The sequence below is a fragment of the Portunus trituberculatus genome, chromosome 47 (genome assembly GCF_017591435.1).
Source record: "Portunus trituberculatus isolate SZX2019 chromosome 47, ASM1759143v1, whole genome shotgun sequence".
In the NCBI taxonomy this organism is placed as follows: domain Eukaryota; kingdom Metazoa; phylum Arthropoda; class Malacostraca; order Decapoda; family Portunidae; genus Portunus; species Portunus trituberculatus.
Genome location: NC_059301.1, coordinates 27,058,250 through 27,070,749, shown reverse-complemented (window position 1 = coordinate 27,070,749; position 12,500 = coordinate 27,058,250). Strand labels below are relative to the sequence as shown.

The 12,500-nt window shown below is 36.3% G+C and overlaps 2 protein-coding genes across 3 annotated transcripts in view; one reads left to right on the top strand and one right to left on the bottom strand.

Moving 5' to 3' along the window:
* The window catches only part of LOC123520622 (plasminogen receptor (KT)-like), a 38,823-nt gene extending 35,725 nt beyond the window's left edge, over positions 1 to 3,098 (top strand). For both annotated transcript variants that reach the window (XR_006679320.1, XM_045283073.1), the window contains one exon: positions 2,988 to 3,098. The gene's annotated coding sequence lies outside the window, so the exon portion shown is untranslated. The remainder of the gene's footprint in view (positions 1 to 2,987) is intronic.
* A 4,388-nt stretch (positions 3,099 to 7,486) lies between these two features.
* LOC123520732 overlaps positions 7,487 to 12,500 on the bottom strand; it is a 7,671-nt gene continuing 2,657 nt past the window's right edge. The window contains exons 2-3 of the mRNA XM_045283290.1: positions 10,632 to 10,872; positions 7,487 to 10,257 (exon numbers count right to left, since the gene is read on the bottom strand). Coding sequence (XP_045139225.1) covers positions 10,130 to 10,257; positions 10,632 to 10,872 — 369 coding nt within the window. The 3' untranslated portion in view covers positions 7,487 to 10,129. The remainder of the gene's footprint in view (positions 10,258 to 10,631; positions 10,873 to 12,500) is intronic.

Here is a 12,500-nt window from a genome sequence, read left to right as displayed (position 1 = left end):
GCGCTATTTCCGCCCAATTCAGCGATAGCGAGGTTATATATATATATATATATATATATATATATATATATATATATATATATATATATATATATATATATATATATTTGTATCCATTATAGCAGCCAAGGCCCTGGCGGATACATGAAACATCTGGATACATGGAATTTCCTCTCCCTACCCTTTATAAATTGAGAAAAAACATGTATATAACCCAAATGGGTAAGAAAAAAAATTAATGAAAGCACATTAAATGTATAATCTGGAAAAAAAAAAATGCTACATAAACAGTGCAAGGGGTGGTGGGATGTATACACAACAGTAAAGGCACTTTTCTGCCAACTTTCTTAAGACTGTCAAGTTTTGTCGACATTTGTCGTCATGCACAAGCTCGCTTCTGCCTTTGTTGCGTTTGTCAACTGTAAACAAACATGGCGGCCCCTTCATCCCTCGCAAGTTGTTGCTATTTGTGGCCTTTATTGCTCTTTATGAGAAACTCTTCAAACAGCTTTGTGCACTCATAAACAACAGAGCAATTCATCTTGGCCAGTTGCTACTTAGAAGTTATGCCTTGGAGCTTCGCAGTCCCAGAGGAATGTAAACAAACAACTGAACCACTTTTCACTGCTAGGCCAGAACAAATATAATATATATATATATATATATATATATATATATATATATATATATATATATATATATATATATATATATATATATATATATATATATATATATATATACAGTAAGTCCTCGTTATACAATACGTATGCGTTCCTGAAAACCTTACCGTAAATTGAAATTACCACATAACGAACCCATTATAACATGTAATAATAGGGAATGCGTTCCAGCACGTCAAAAGTCACCCTTACAGAAATGAAAATATATGAAAATAGTGATTACAAAAAAAATGTAAAGTACAGCGCAAAAGAAATAAACAGAAAATGTTTTTGTTTTACTTTTCTCTCGCCATGTATTCTATCAGATGATGTCCCTCCCGAGGCTAAGGGACAGTAGGGATTTCAGCCCTTACTCATCTTCCGCTGAGTGGGCAGACAAGGATAAGACGTCGTCGTCTGCACTGTCGGAAGCAGATATGGGCCATCTGTAGCAGGGTCGGCACATGTGACAGGGACGGCATGTCTGACTGGCTTGAAGAACGAGTACATGGAGGACTGTTCAGTTTTTCTTGTTTTTTCATCATAGATTTTTTATGTCCAGGCCATGTACAAGTTCTTCTTCCTCGTCTCCCTCTTTTTCTGCCTCCTGTGAAGCCTTGTCTAGCTCTATAAGTTCATCATTTGAAGAGAGATTCAGCATGGCTTTCCAAAAGATCTTGAACATCATCATCATCATCAACATCGAAGCCAGCCCTATGGCACAGATTTACTATGTCATTTCTGATCGCACCGATGTTGTCTTCAGCGAAGCCTGGGAAGTCATGTGCGCATTCTGGCCATACTTTATTCCACGCCAAGTTCATGGTAGACGTCTTCACTTCGTCCCAAGATGACTTGATGTTATCTAAGGCGTGCTTGATGTTATACAACTTCCACTATTCACTGATAGTGGGCTTGTCAGGCCCATCTGTGCCCTTTATCAGTTGCTGCATAGTTCGTCGCTGGTAGTAGGCTTTAAATGTTTGCCATGATTATTATGAATGTGTTAGTGCTTACAATAGACCCTTCAATATTCCATTTATTCATCTAATTAGTAATGCATCTAAGTAATATGTAATGCAGTTAAAAAAAAGGGAGGGAGGGGAAGAGAGAACAGGCTCCAAGGGTGGTCAAGTTAAAGTCAGTACTGTGAGTGGCAGGGAGGTGTGGTGTGGATGACGTCATCACCCCTGCTCCCCCGTGCTTGGCCCGTCTGGATGACATGAGCGGATACCGTATCTGTGAATTTTTCTTACCGTATATCGAATCAAGGGTAGGAATTTCCAAATACCGTAACTGTGAATTTACTGGATAAATAACTACCATATAACGAGGGCTTACTGTATGTTTATATATATATATATATATATATATATATATATATATATATATATATATATATATATATATATATATATACACACACACACACACACACACACACACACACACACACACACACACACACACACACACACACACACACACACAAATATATTTACATCTATTTTATCAAGATTCTATTAGTTTGAGATTATAGCTTCATTCCAGTTAACAAGAAAATTAATATCATTATAGAAGTGTTGATTAGAAACCAGGAAAATGGTGCATTTCATCTGACTCAAGATGACGGAAAAAGTTGATGGAACAGATAAAAAAACAATGGAAGTCATTGAATATGACGGAAAATGTGCTAGTGTGACGCCGCCTTTAGTGGTGGTGGGGCATACATAGACTCCTGCCATGCTGGACTGACAAAGAATGCTACAAGCTTGCCGAATAGCGTCGCTATTACTTGAGTTGTCGGCGAGTTGAGAGCGGGAAGGCATAGGAGTAAGTGCTGCTGCTTATTGCGCACGGTAGGTTTGAATATGCTTGGGGGCAGCTCTGGATAGTAGCGAATTCCGGATACGCAGGCGATTACTATATATATATATATATATATATATATATATATATATATATATATATATATATATATATATATATATATATATATATATATATATATATATATATATATATATATATATATATATATATATATATATATATATATATATATATATATATATATATATATATATATATATATATATATATATATATATATATATATATATATATATATATATATGTGTGTGTGTGTGTGTGTGTGTGTGTGTGTGTGTGTGTGTGTGTGTTGATGTAATAGGCAGCTAATACAGTGGAACTTCACTTTACAAACTTAATTCGTTCCTGAATGCCATTTGCAAACCAAAATGTTCATGAACCAAAACTATTATCCCCATTGAAATTAATGTAAAATAGATTAATCTGTTCTAGACCCTAAGGCTGCATTTTGGAGTGACTCAGCACGCACCATGTCCCTGCAGTACATATCCTCTATCAAACACTTTTATGCGCCTCTCAGCTCGAATAAAGAAAGGATCATCATTGCTGTAGTAACTGTATCTAACTGACAGCAAAACAACATATGCGATCTTCCTGATGACGTCTATCTTGCATCACTAATTGTCCCTGAGGTGAGGTGCCTCTATGTTGCAATCAGCTTTGATGACAAATATGGCTGCCCAAACAAACATCTTGCAGAATCTCGTGACTCCCAGTACAGGTGATCCTCGCAATTCAATGGGGTTAGGGCGGTTTTTCATTGTTTGAATCAGCGTTTATTCGAATCGTGAAGCAACTTTTCCCATAGGATACTTAAGAGATGGGGGGGATAGGGACCAACCTCCATCCAAAACACCCCAAAACTTCACTATAATATCTAAAAAGCACTAATTTAGACTAAATCAGTACTATTAAAGGCTTTATTTATATCTAACTTTTTTTATTAAACACATTAGGGTGCCTTACAGTACATTTCTTTAAAATAAAAACACTTGCATGATGCAGCGGTCTCACAGTACTTGTCCCTGTTCTTCCAAATTGTTGATACTGTTGATCTAGGGACACCCATTTGCAGTGCAACGACACTAAGCTATGCCTGCCTCACACTTTCTTATAAGCTCAAGCTTATCTTTGAAAGGCAGGAAATTGTGCTTCTTAGGGCTGGGGCTGGAGGTGGCTTTGTGCGGCATGGTTGAAGTGGCGTAGAGGCAGGAGGTGGAACAGTGGAGCTTGGCCTGCCTGAATGCCGGCTGGGGTGAGAGTGATGCAGATTAAGCGACGCACAGGGTAGTGTAAGTTTACACTTCCCGGCGAATTTGGGTTGGCGGCGGATTTGACCTGCTGGGTGGCACGCGAGATATGAATGTCGAATTGGCGAGTCAGTCAGTTGAACCTTGAGGATTGGGTATTAATTAACTGAGTTCGAATTGGCAATAATTCAAACTGCAAATGGTCAAATAACGAGGATCCCCTGTACTTGCCATACTAGTAAAGCATCTTGGAAATTATTTTTTTCTGTTGTTCCTTATGTGAATAAAATTCTTATTTTCTGTTTTTCTTCATGTGGATTGAACAGTGGTATTATTTTCAAAATGCTTTCCTAGTATGGCTTTCTTTATTTTTATTGTAATATGCTTAGACTTCTTAACACCTCTTTCACTAATACATTTTACTTTTTTGGGAGGCATAATGAGGCCCAATTTAATACAAAGAGCAGAAGAACAGAACAGCACCACAAGAAACACTGTTTATGGTCTGATCCCATAAGAACAACTGACGCTCTGTGCGTGCCATTTTGTGCTAAAACCAGCAACCCTGTTCGTTGACCAAATTTTCATTCGTGGACCAAGACAAAATTTGTTAAAATATTAGGTTCATCAATTGATTTGTTTATGCATAAGGGTCTTCATGAATTGAGGTTCTACTGTAGGTCTTATTGGAATTTTGTTTTAGTGTCCTTACTCAGCAGATGAATGCATTCCATTATCTACATCTCTTGACTTGTAGCTTTGTAAAAATTTCCATCATGCTTAATGCCTGACACTAAAATCTTAGGGCTGTGAATGTCACAGCTATAAAATTTTCAATAACAAAGAGTTTAAATTGTTAGTTGCAACAAACCATGTCACAAAATATTGCAATATTTAATGAAAGTCCTCCTGACTAAAGTTTATTATAATAATGTGGGACTGGGACTTTAGAAATTGTTCATGAAGTATGATGAAAGGTTGCTAAGACAGTACTGCTTTAGGAGCTGTAATATATTGATGATTACTGATAGTTTAGAGAATGACAAGGAAAGAAGAAAACATGCACCCTTAGACAGTGTGTTACAGGTAGTTGCAACATCCAGTCATCATGGTCAAGGGATGACAGGAACTACTGAAACTGTTTGGAATTATATTTTCTTACCAGTAAATGTATTTTGTCACTAGTCTTCCTGGCACACTCACTCCAGAAATAACTGCAGGAAGGACCAAAATGATGATGACCCATATTTTAGGAGTCATAGTTAGTTCTGATCTCAGTACAAGGAAGCAATGTATTGAGGCCAGAAATAAGGCAAATAGAGTATTAGGTTTCATTTTTAGAAGTGTTAAAAGCATGAGTCCTGAAGTAATACTAAAATTATACTTGGCGCTGGTCAGGCCACATCTTGACTATGCGGTACAATTCTGGTCCCCACATTTCAGGAAGGACATAGCTCTGGTGGAGTCAGTGCAAAGGAGGATAACTAAAAAGATACAGGGAATGAGGGATATTCCCTATGAAGAGAGACTGAAAAAAACTTAATTTGCATTCCTTAGAGAGACGTAGGATAAGAGGAGACCTGATAGAAGTATTTAAGTGGTATAAGGGTTTTAATAGAAGGGACATGAATGTAGTTCTTAGGATCAGTAGTGGGGACAGAACTAGAAATAATGAGTTTAAACTTGAAAAATTCAGGTTTAGGAAAGAAATGGGAAGAAACTGGTTTTCAAACAGAGTGGTTGATGAGTGGAACGGTCTCAGTGGTCATGTAGTCAGGGCTGAGTTAATAGGGAGCTTTAAAAGAAGGTTAGATAAATTCATGGATGGGGAAGATAGATGGAATTAGGTAGCTTAAGCACACTGGGTCTGCCTCGTACAGGCCTGGCGGCCTCTTGCAGCTTCCCTCTTTTCTTATGTTTTCAATGTTCTACTTACGAGAAGCTAAATTTATTGAAAATAAGATGCTTTTGGTGTGTTGAGTAGTCTAAGCAGTCAGTTATCCCGTCCATGAGTGCAGCAAGAAATGAGCAATGAAATTTGGAATGATTCTAAAAGACAAATTTTGTGTTGTATAATTTGTTACATGGATAATATGTAGAACAGTAGTGTTGAGGTGGAGTACTTTTCTTTGGGTATACTGAGAAGTAAGAGTAGGTGAAAAAGTTCAGCATTAAGATATTATCACTCTAAGGGTGCATGCACAGAGAAAGCAGGGTTGCCTGTGCAAGCAACTGGTGCCAACCCACACCAAGAATTAAACAATATAAATAAGTGTAGGCATATATTGAAGAAGCAGGTTCAAGCAAGTCAGTGCCGGCAGCCTGCGTCAACCCACTTACTTGTTTGCTCAGATCATTCTTGCCTGCTCAATCAGCAAAGGTAGACGTTACTGAATGATGAGCAAGATGGATGTTGTGCTCCTGATATGCAAAGTTTATGAGAGCCTGTGTGAAATAAATGGAATAAATACCACCAGGAATGTGGTAGATAGGCTGTGGGCTGAATTCAACAAGGAATTGAAGTGTGAAGGTAAACAATTATTATTGTAATAATTATTATTAATGATAATTTTAATGATTATAATTAATTGATTATAATGTTAATAATAGTAATAATAATATTATTATTATTATTATTTAAATTTTTTTTATTATAATTATTATTATGTATTTTGTTATATTATATTACACTATTATTATTATTATTATTATTATTATTATTATTATTATTATTATTATTATATCATTGTTATTATTATTTTTATTATTATTACTATTATTATAATTATTATTATTAGTAGTAGTAGTAGTAGTATTTTTATTGTTGTTATTATTATTATTATTATTATTATTATTATTATTATTATTATTATTATTATTATGACAGATACTGTCTCTATCCTTTATGCTCACTGAGCGGGTCAGAGCTGTTTACCCATGTCCTTTGTGAACACCTTATCGCACTGGTTTCCGGGGCTGACATGCACTGGAAACCAGCACACCGGTAACCTGCTTTCTCTGTGCATGCACTCTCAAGCAGAGGTTTTCAACTTGGGATTCGAGAACCCTCAGGGCTTCACAAGATTTCCATGGGTACTGAGATGGCTGATCTAATAATATCCTTTGCAATACCATTGTATATGGAATTAGTGTTGGTCATGAAATTAACATTCTAAGATTTTTAGGAGTACTTAGATGGCAGATCCAATAATAACCTTTGCATTATCACTGCATATTGAATTAGTGTCAGTCACTAAATTAACGTTCTGTTCTGTGTTAATTACTGGTGTTTTGGGTAGATAGTCTAATAACTCAGAGGGTTCTGAACAAGAAAAAGGTTGAGAACCCCTGCTTTAAAGGCTCTTCTTGCTTATGATAAACTATTGTTTCTTCCACTGATGGAGTGTGATAATTTGTGGCAGTAAAACTTTGGCAGCTATTGTATTTAATTTTAAACAAGTAGATTTATGAAAAAAATTGTTGTGGAATTAATTGCGCATTGTCTGTGTAAGAGATGACTTGAAAAATATGGTGCTGAGAGGAGCTGGGTTTGAATGTATGTAGTAGATGAGAAAGAGTGGTAAGGAAAAGCAAGCAAAAGCCTAAAGTAGAGGATGAGTTTCTGGCAGATGAACCAGGCATGACATGAGAGTGAGAAAGGAAAGATTCAAAGACAATATGTGCATAGTTTTGAGCAAGCTTTATTACTCAGCTGAAAACTCATTTACAAGCTGACATAGTTGAACATCATACTCAGTAAGCTATCAGTTAATAAGGCTGTTTTACTTCAGTGTGGAATCCACTTTTTAAAATTAAGATAGATATCCATAGTGATAATTTTATAGGGGGCTGAACCATCACTTTCATATCACAATGAGTTCTTCCATTTTTAAATGGTGCCAGATGTGGTTGCTCCAATTAAGTATGTTTAGTATTATTGCAGTCTGTGGCATGAGTTTATTTTTTAACACATAACAATATGTAAATGCATGATTTGCCATCATGTCCACAGTTTGCATCATAAGTGCAATATACTATTCTCATAATGTATTAGCAGAATTCACAAATTAGCATGATTTGATGTGATTCTGGGTCGCTATCCTTTGGTGGGTTGATATAATTTGAGCATATCTCCTTTCACACTATTGACTATTCACCAAGCCGAGAATAGGTATGGGATGCAGATCTAAGAGTTGTAATGTTGGACTCTGCAAACCCATTTAGACATCTTGAGCCAGCATACCATGATTTATGGTTCAACACCATTAATAATTCCAGGGAAGCTATATTTTGCAGTGGAATCATACAAGTTGATGTTCATTATTGTTATCATGACAATGATAACATTCTTAACAGTGGGCACAGATGAGTATGCTGGGAAAACTGCTGACTAATGATGTGTACAGTATTACGAGGAGTTATTTATAACGCAGTGACAAAAAAGTAAATAATGTATTTACATTGTATTGAAGTTAATAGAAAAATCCTGGAGGATACAATGTATGAGTGAATAGAGTTGCTAACCCTTGGCAGTGATGTGCTTGAAGTGCCAATTCGGAAGCCATTTTCAGCATATGGTTGCTAGAAGGCATCCAGCCTTAAATTCAGATTCTCAACAGATTTATATGAGCTACATCAGGTGAGAAACAAATACTGGCATCGAAGAAAAGGACCAATAATGAGAAGAAAATCATGTGAACTATATTATATGAGCTGGTGTGTGGGATATGCCTGCAATTCACTCATGATTTAACCTCAACTCAACTATTGTAACATTTTCATATATGTATATATGACATTATATAATTTCTATGTACAGTACATATATATTTTAAAGAATATACATTTTCACCTAATTCCCATGATACATTTTTTTTTTTTTTGGTTATGCATAATTAAATGGAACCTAACCTAATTTTCTGAAGTGTCAGGATCATTTTCCTTTTTTCCCAGGTGACCTTATGATAATAGGCTTTTTTCACCTGCATATTTGTAGACACTTAATGCTGAAAAGACTATCAACCTCTACCAGCAGTTTTCCTTCTTCCCTCTTCTTTTCTCATTCTCTCCATTTTCATGTTAAGTTGAAACAACTGTTTGCAAGTCTTTATTCTCAATGAAGTAGTCTTCCTGCACAGAACTGTACATACTTACTGAGGTTTATTCATTCTATCTTTTCTATGTGGATGAATCAGTTAATTTTCTCTCACAATGATATATAATGGAGCATGGGTCCAGCTGGTCAAAGGAAGCATATATCTATTTGTAGTTGAGTGTCAAAAAATATTTGAAGGTTACATTGTTGACAAACACACAAGAAGTTAAGAATTTTTCACTTAATGTGAATTAAAGCAGCTTGATATTACTTCTTCAATAATAAAATGAAATAGTAATATTAGTTGCACTGTTACACTTGTTTGTGTGTTGAGTTATGGTAATAAATCCATTAAGAATCCCAGCTTTTTCTTTCATGAGGTACCACTGATTGGGACTCTTGCTCATATTGGTTTATTATTTTATATAAAGTAAGAAACTTTCTTGTGTGCTATCTTATATTATAACATAAGTAGACAAGGTAACAAATTTTACTCACAAAAATAATTAATGTCAATTCTCTCACACTGTCACTCCTGTTTTGCTGACATTTCTTTTGTGGTGATGTGAATGAAGGTTGTGGGAAAGGAATAGAATAAATGGAAAATTCCACTAAGATTGGTGTGGTCCATGAATGTGGAGTGACTAGAGACAGTCTTATTAAATAATTATACCACTAATGTCAAACTGTGATAGTCTCAGGCAAGCAGGAAGAGTATTGACTACTACATTATTTCATGTGCTTTACATGAGAAGTTAAATCCTTTGAGGAAATTAATGAACAGGTGACCATAGTGATTCCTATACATAAACTGCATATGGAATACACTCAAGATAATCTCCACCTCTATAACCAATGGTGTATGAGCCTCTTATTTCCTATGCAGAGATGTTATTACACATGTATACACAAGTGTAGGCAGGCAAAGAAAGTTCCATGGAATTATGAATGTGTACAAGTGTATACTCAAGAGTAGGCAGGTAGGGTAACTCCTATTAACTGGGATGTATACAAATGTGTGCTCAAATAGAAACAGGTAAAGAAAATAACACTTGGATATTGAGGTACATATTATGTGAAATGCTTACTAACACTAGAACATATTAAGATGTACTGGTGCAATGAAGATTTTTTCCTTCATTATAGTCAAACTTTATGGGTGGTGATAATGTGTACTTAGAGTAATACAGATCTTTGAGATAAGGTGAGATGTGAAATTGATTGGTAAACTAAGTTGTTCTATTTTTTTCCTCTTTCTTTCTTTCTTCCTGTGTTTGATGTTGTGCTTCAAAAGGACTGGACCAATCTGGTACTGCCATCATGTGGGCTTCAGTGCTCATTATCCTCTCAGCAAGGGCTAGGGAAAAAATCATGTAATTAAATATTATTATGGTAATTCCTTAATTTATTATTATGATGGACAAAACCCAACATGAAGGTTTGATACTTTTATTTAATGCATAGTTTTAAAAAGACATCTAGATTGCTCAGAGAAAGCATAATGAAAGGATTCTTGCTTGCCACTGGTGGAAACTCTTGTTTGACTTGATATATTACTGTACATACGTGGTTTGCAGATTCATTCTAGCGGGTGTTATGTATCTATCTGCCACACTCAATTTAGTTTTAAACTCGTGGATATTTCTTCATTTTACTGTCTTTAAACAATTCCTGTGGCACAGTTCATTCCTTATGCCTTCCTCATGTCCATTACATCCTAAGAAAACTTACTTTTAATTTGATTTGTCTTGTTGCCATATGCAAAGTGAATCTGGTATCCAAAACCAAATGTGATGGGGATAAGTGGAAACATTACCACCCAACTTTTGGTTTTGCGATACCCATAGAACAAGAACCCATAGGAAGCTGCAAGGAAGGGAACAAACCAAACCATCAATTCACGAACTGTAGCTACTTGCATTGCCATTTGCCTTTCGGCCATTCTTCTTGCCAGCTCTATCTGTGATGCTGTCTGAAATTGTGATCAAGAAATTGGGGTCAAGATTAATTTTTATTCTCTCTCTCTCTCTCTCTCTCTCTCTCTCTCTCTCTCTCTCTCTCTCTCTCTCTCTCTCTCTCTCTCTCTCTCTCTCTCTCTCTCTCTCTCTCTCTCTCTCTCTCTCTCTCTCTCTCTCTCTCTCTCTCTCTCTCGGATTTTCTTTTTTTGTTTGAGAGGGAACTACTGGCCTGTGTTAAAAAAAAAAAAGGAAAACAAAAAAATACTGAGGTGCCAGTCTCCACCATACTTAATGAAGGGGAAAAAAAAGATGATCCAAAATGTGAGGATAAATGCCTTGAAACTTCCCTTAAGTAAATTAATGAATAATTTTGTTGCACGAATTACTGTTTTATCTACTATCATCACTACATACAGAAGCATCAAGTGTGATTCTAAGCACATATATTACACGTCTTCAGCTGGATTCACAAGAACAGCCATCTCAAACACAGTTCCAACTCGAGTATGGCAAATGTTTTGTGGGTCTAGGCTTTACTTCGGAGATAACTTGACGGATATCAAATTATCTACCCTTAATGAACTAATAAACAAGGAGTGCGGTCGAGTGGCGCTATGTTGTGTGCGAATGTGGATTACTTACAAAAATGTTAGATACAGTCATTTAAACAATTACCACTTAAAAAAAAAAATGATGCACTGTCCCCGAGAAACCGTCCCGTGCGCTCGGCTCCCGGCTCCCCCTTCATAGCTCTTCCACCCAGCTGATTTGACGTCACATAAAATTAGAAATATATGGTATATCATTTTGTTTTTTATGCAGGGGTTCCTTGAGACGTCATGTATTTTAAGGGATACGCAAGGATAAAAATTAAGGTTGAGAAACGCTGCCTTATTCATTACCATATTTCTCTCTCTCTCTCTCTCTCTCTCTCTCTGACCAATAGCGTGGGTTCATATATATTTGACGTCAAATCAGCTTGGGGTGGAGGAGCAGTGAAGTGGGAGCCGGGAATCAAGGCGAGCACACGGGACGGTTTCTCGGGGACAGTGCCGAAATTGATATTGTCCGGACATATATATATAGTGTGTGTGTGTGTGTGTGTGTGTGTGTGTGTGTGTTTGGCACTCTTAAAGAATCCGTCCCGCCCGCTCGCCTTGATTCCTGGCTTTCCCTTCGCAGCTCCTCCATCCAGCTGATTTAACTTCACTTATCCTATATGAAGTCACGCTACTGGTTAACGAGAGAGAGAGAGGCAACTTTGCTGTCGCGAGACAGCATATGTGTGTGTGTGTGTGTTGTTGACCAAGGATTCTCTGTATATTCCTTGTTGTTGACCAATAGCGTGGCTTCATATGTGACGTCAAATCAGCTGTAGAAGGAAGGGATAAAAAGAAAAAAAAAAAAAAAATTTGACGCCACCTTAATTTTGTGACGTAAAAGTACTTCCTTCATATATTGTCCCTTTATTCCTTTTAAGTTCCCTGTATGAATGTTGGAGGAAAGAAAAAAAAAAAAAGCCGTCTTGCACGCGAAAGTGCTCCCTCCAATTTTATCACTTCTTTGTTCCTTTCATCTCCCTTACTTTTATTCTCATTCATCCATCTTTTATATCTAGTCTAATGTTTAATTACCATTTCCT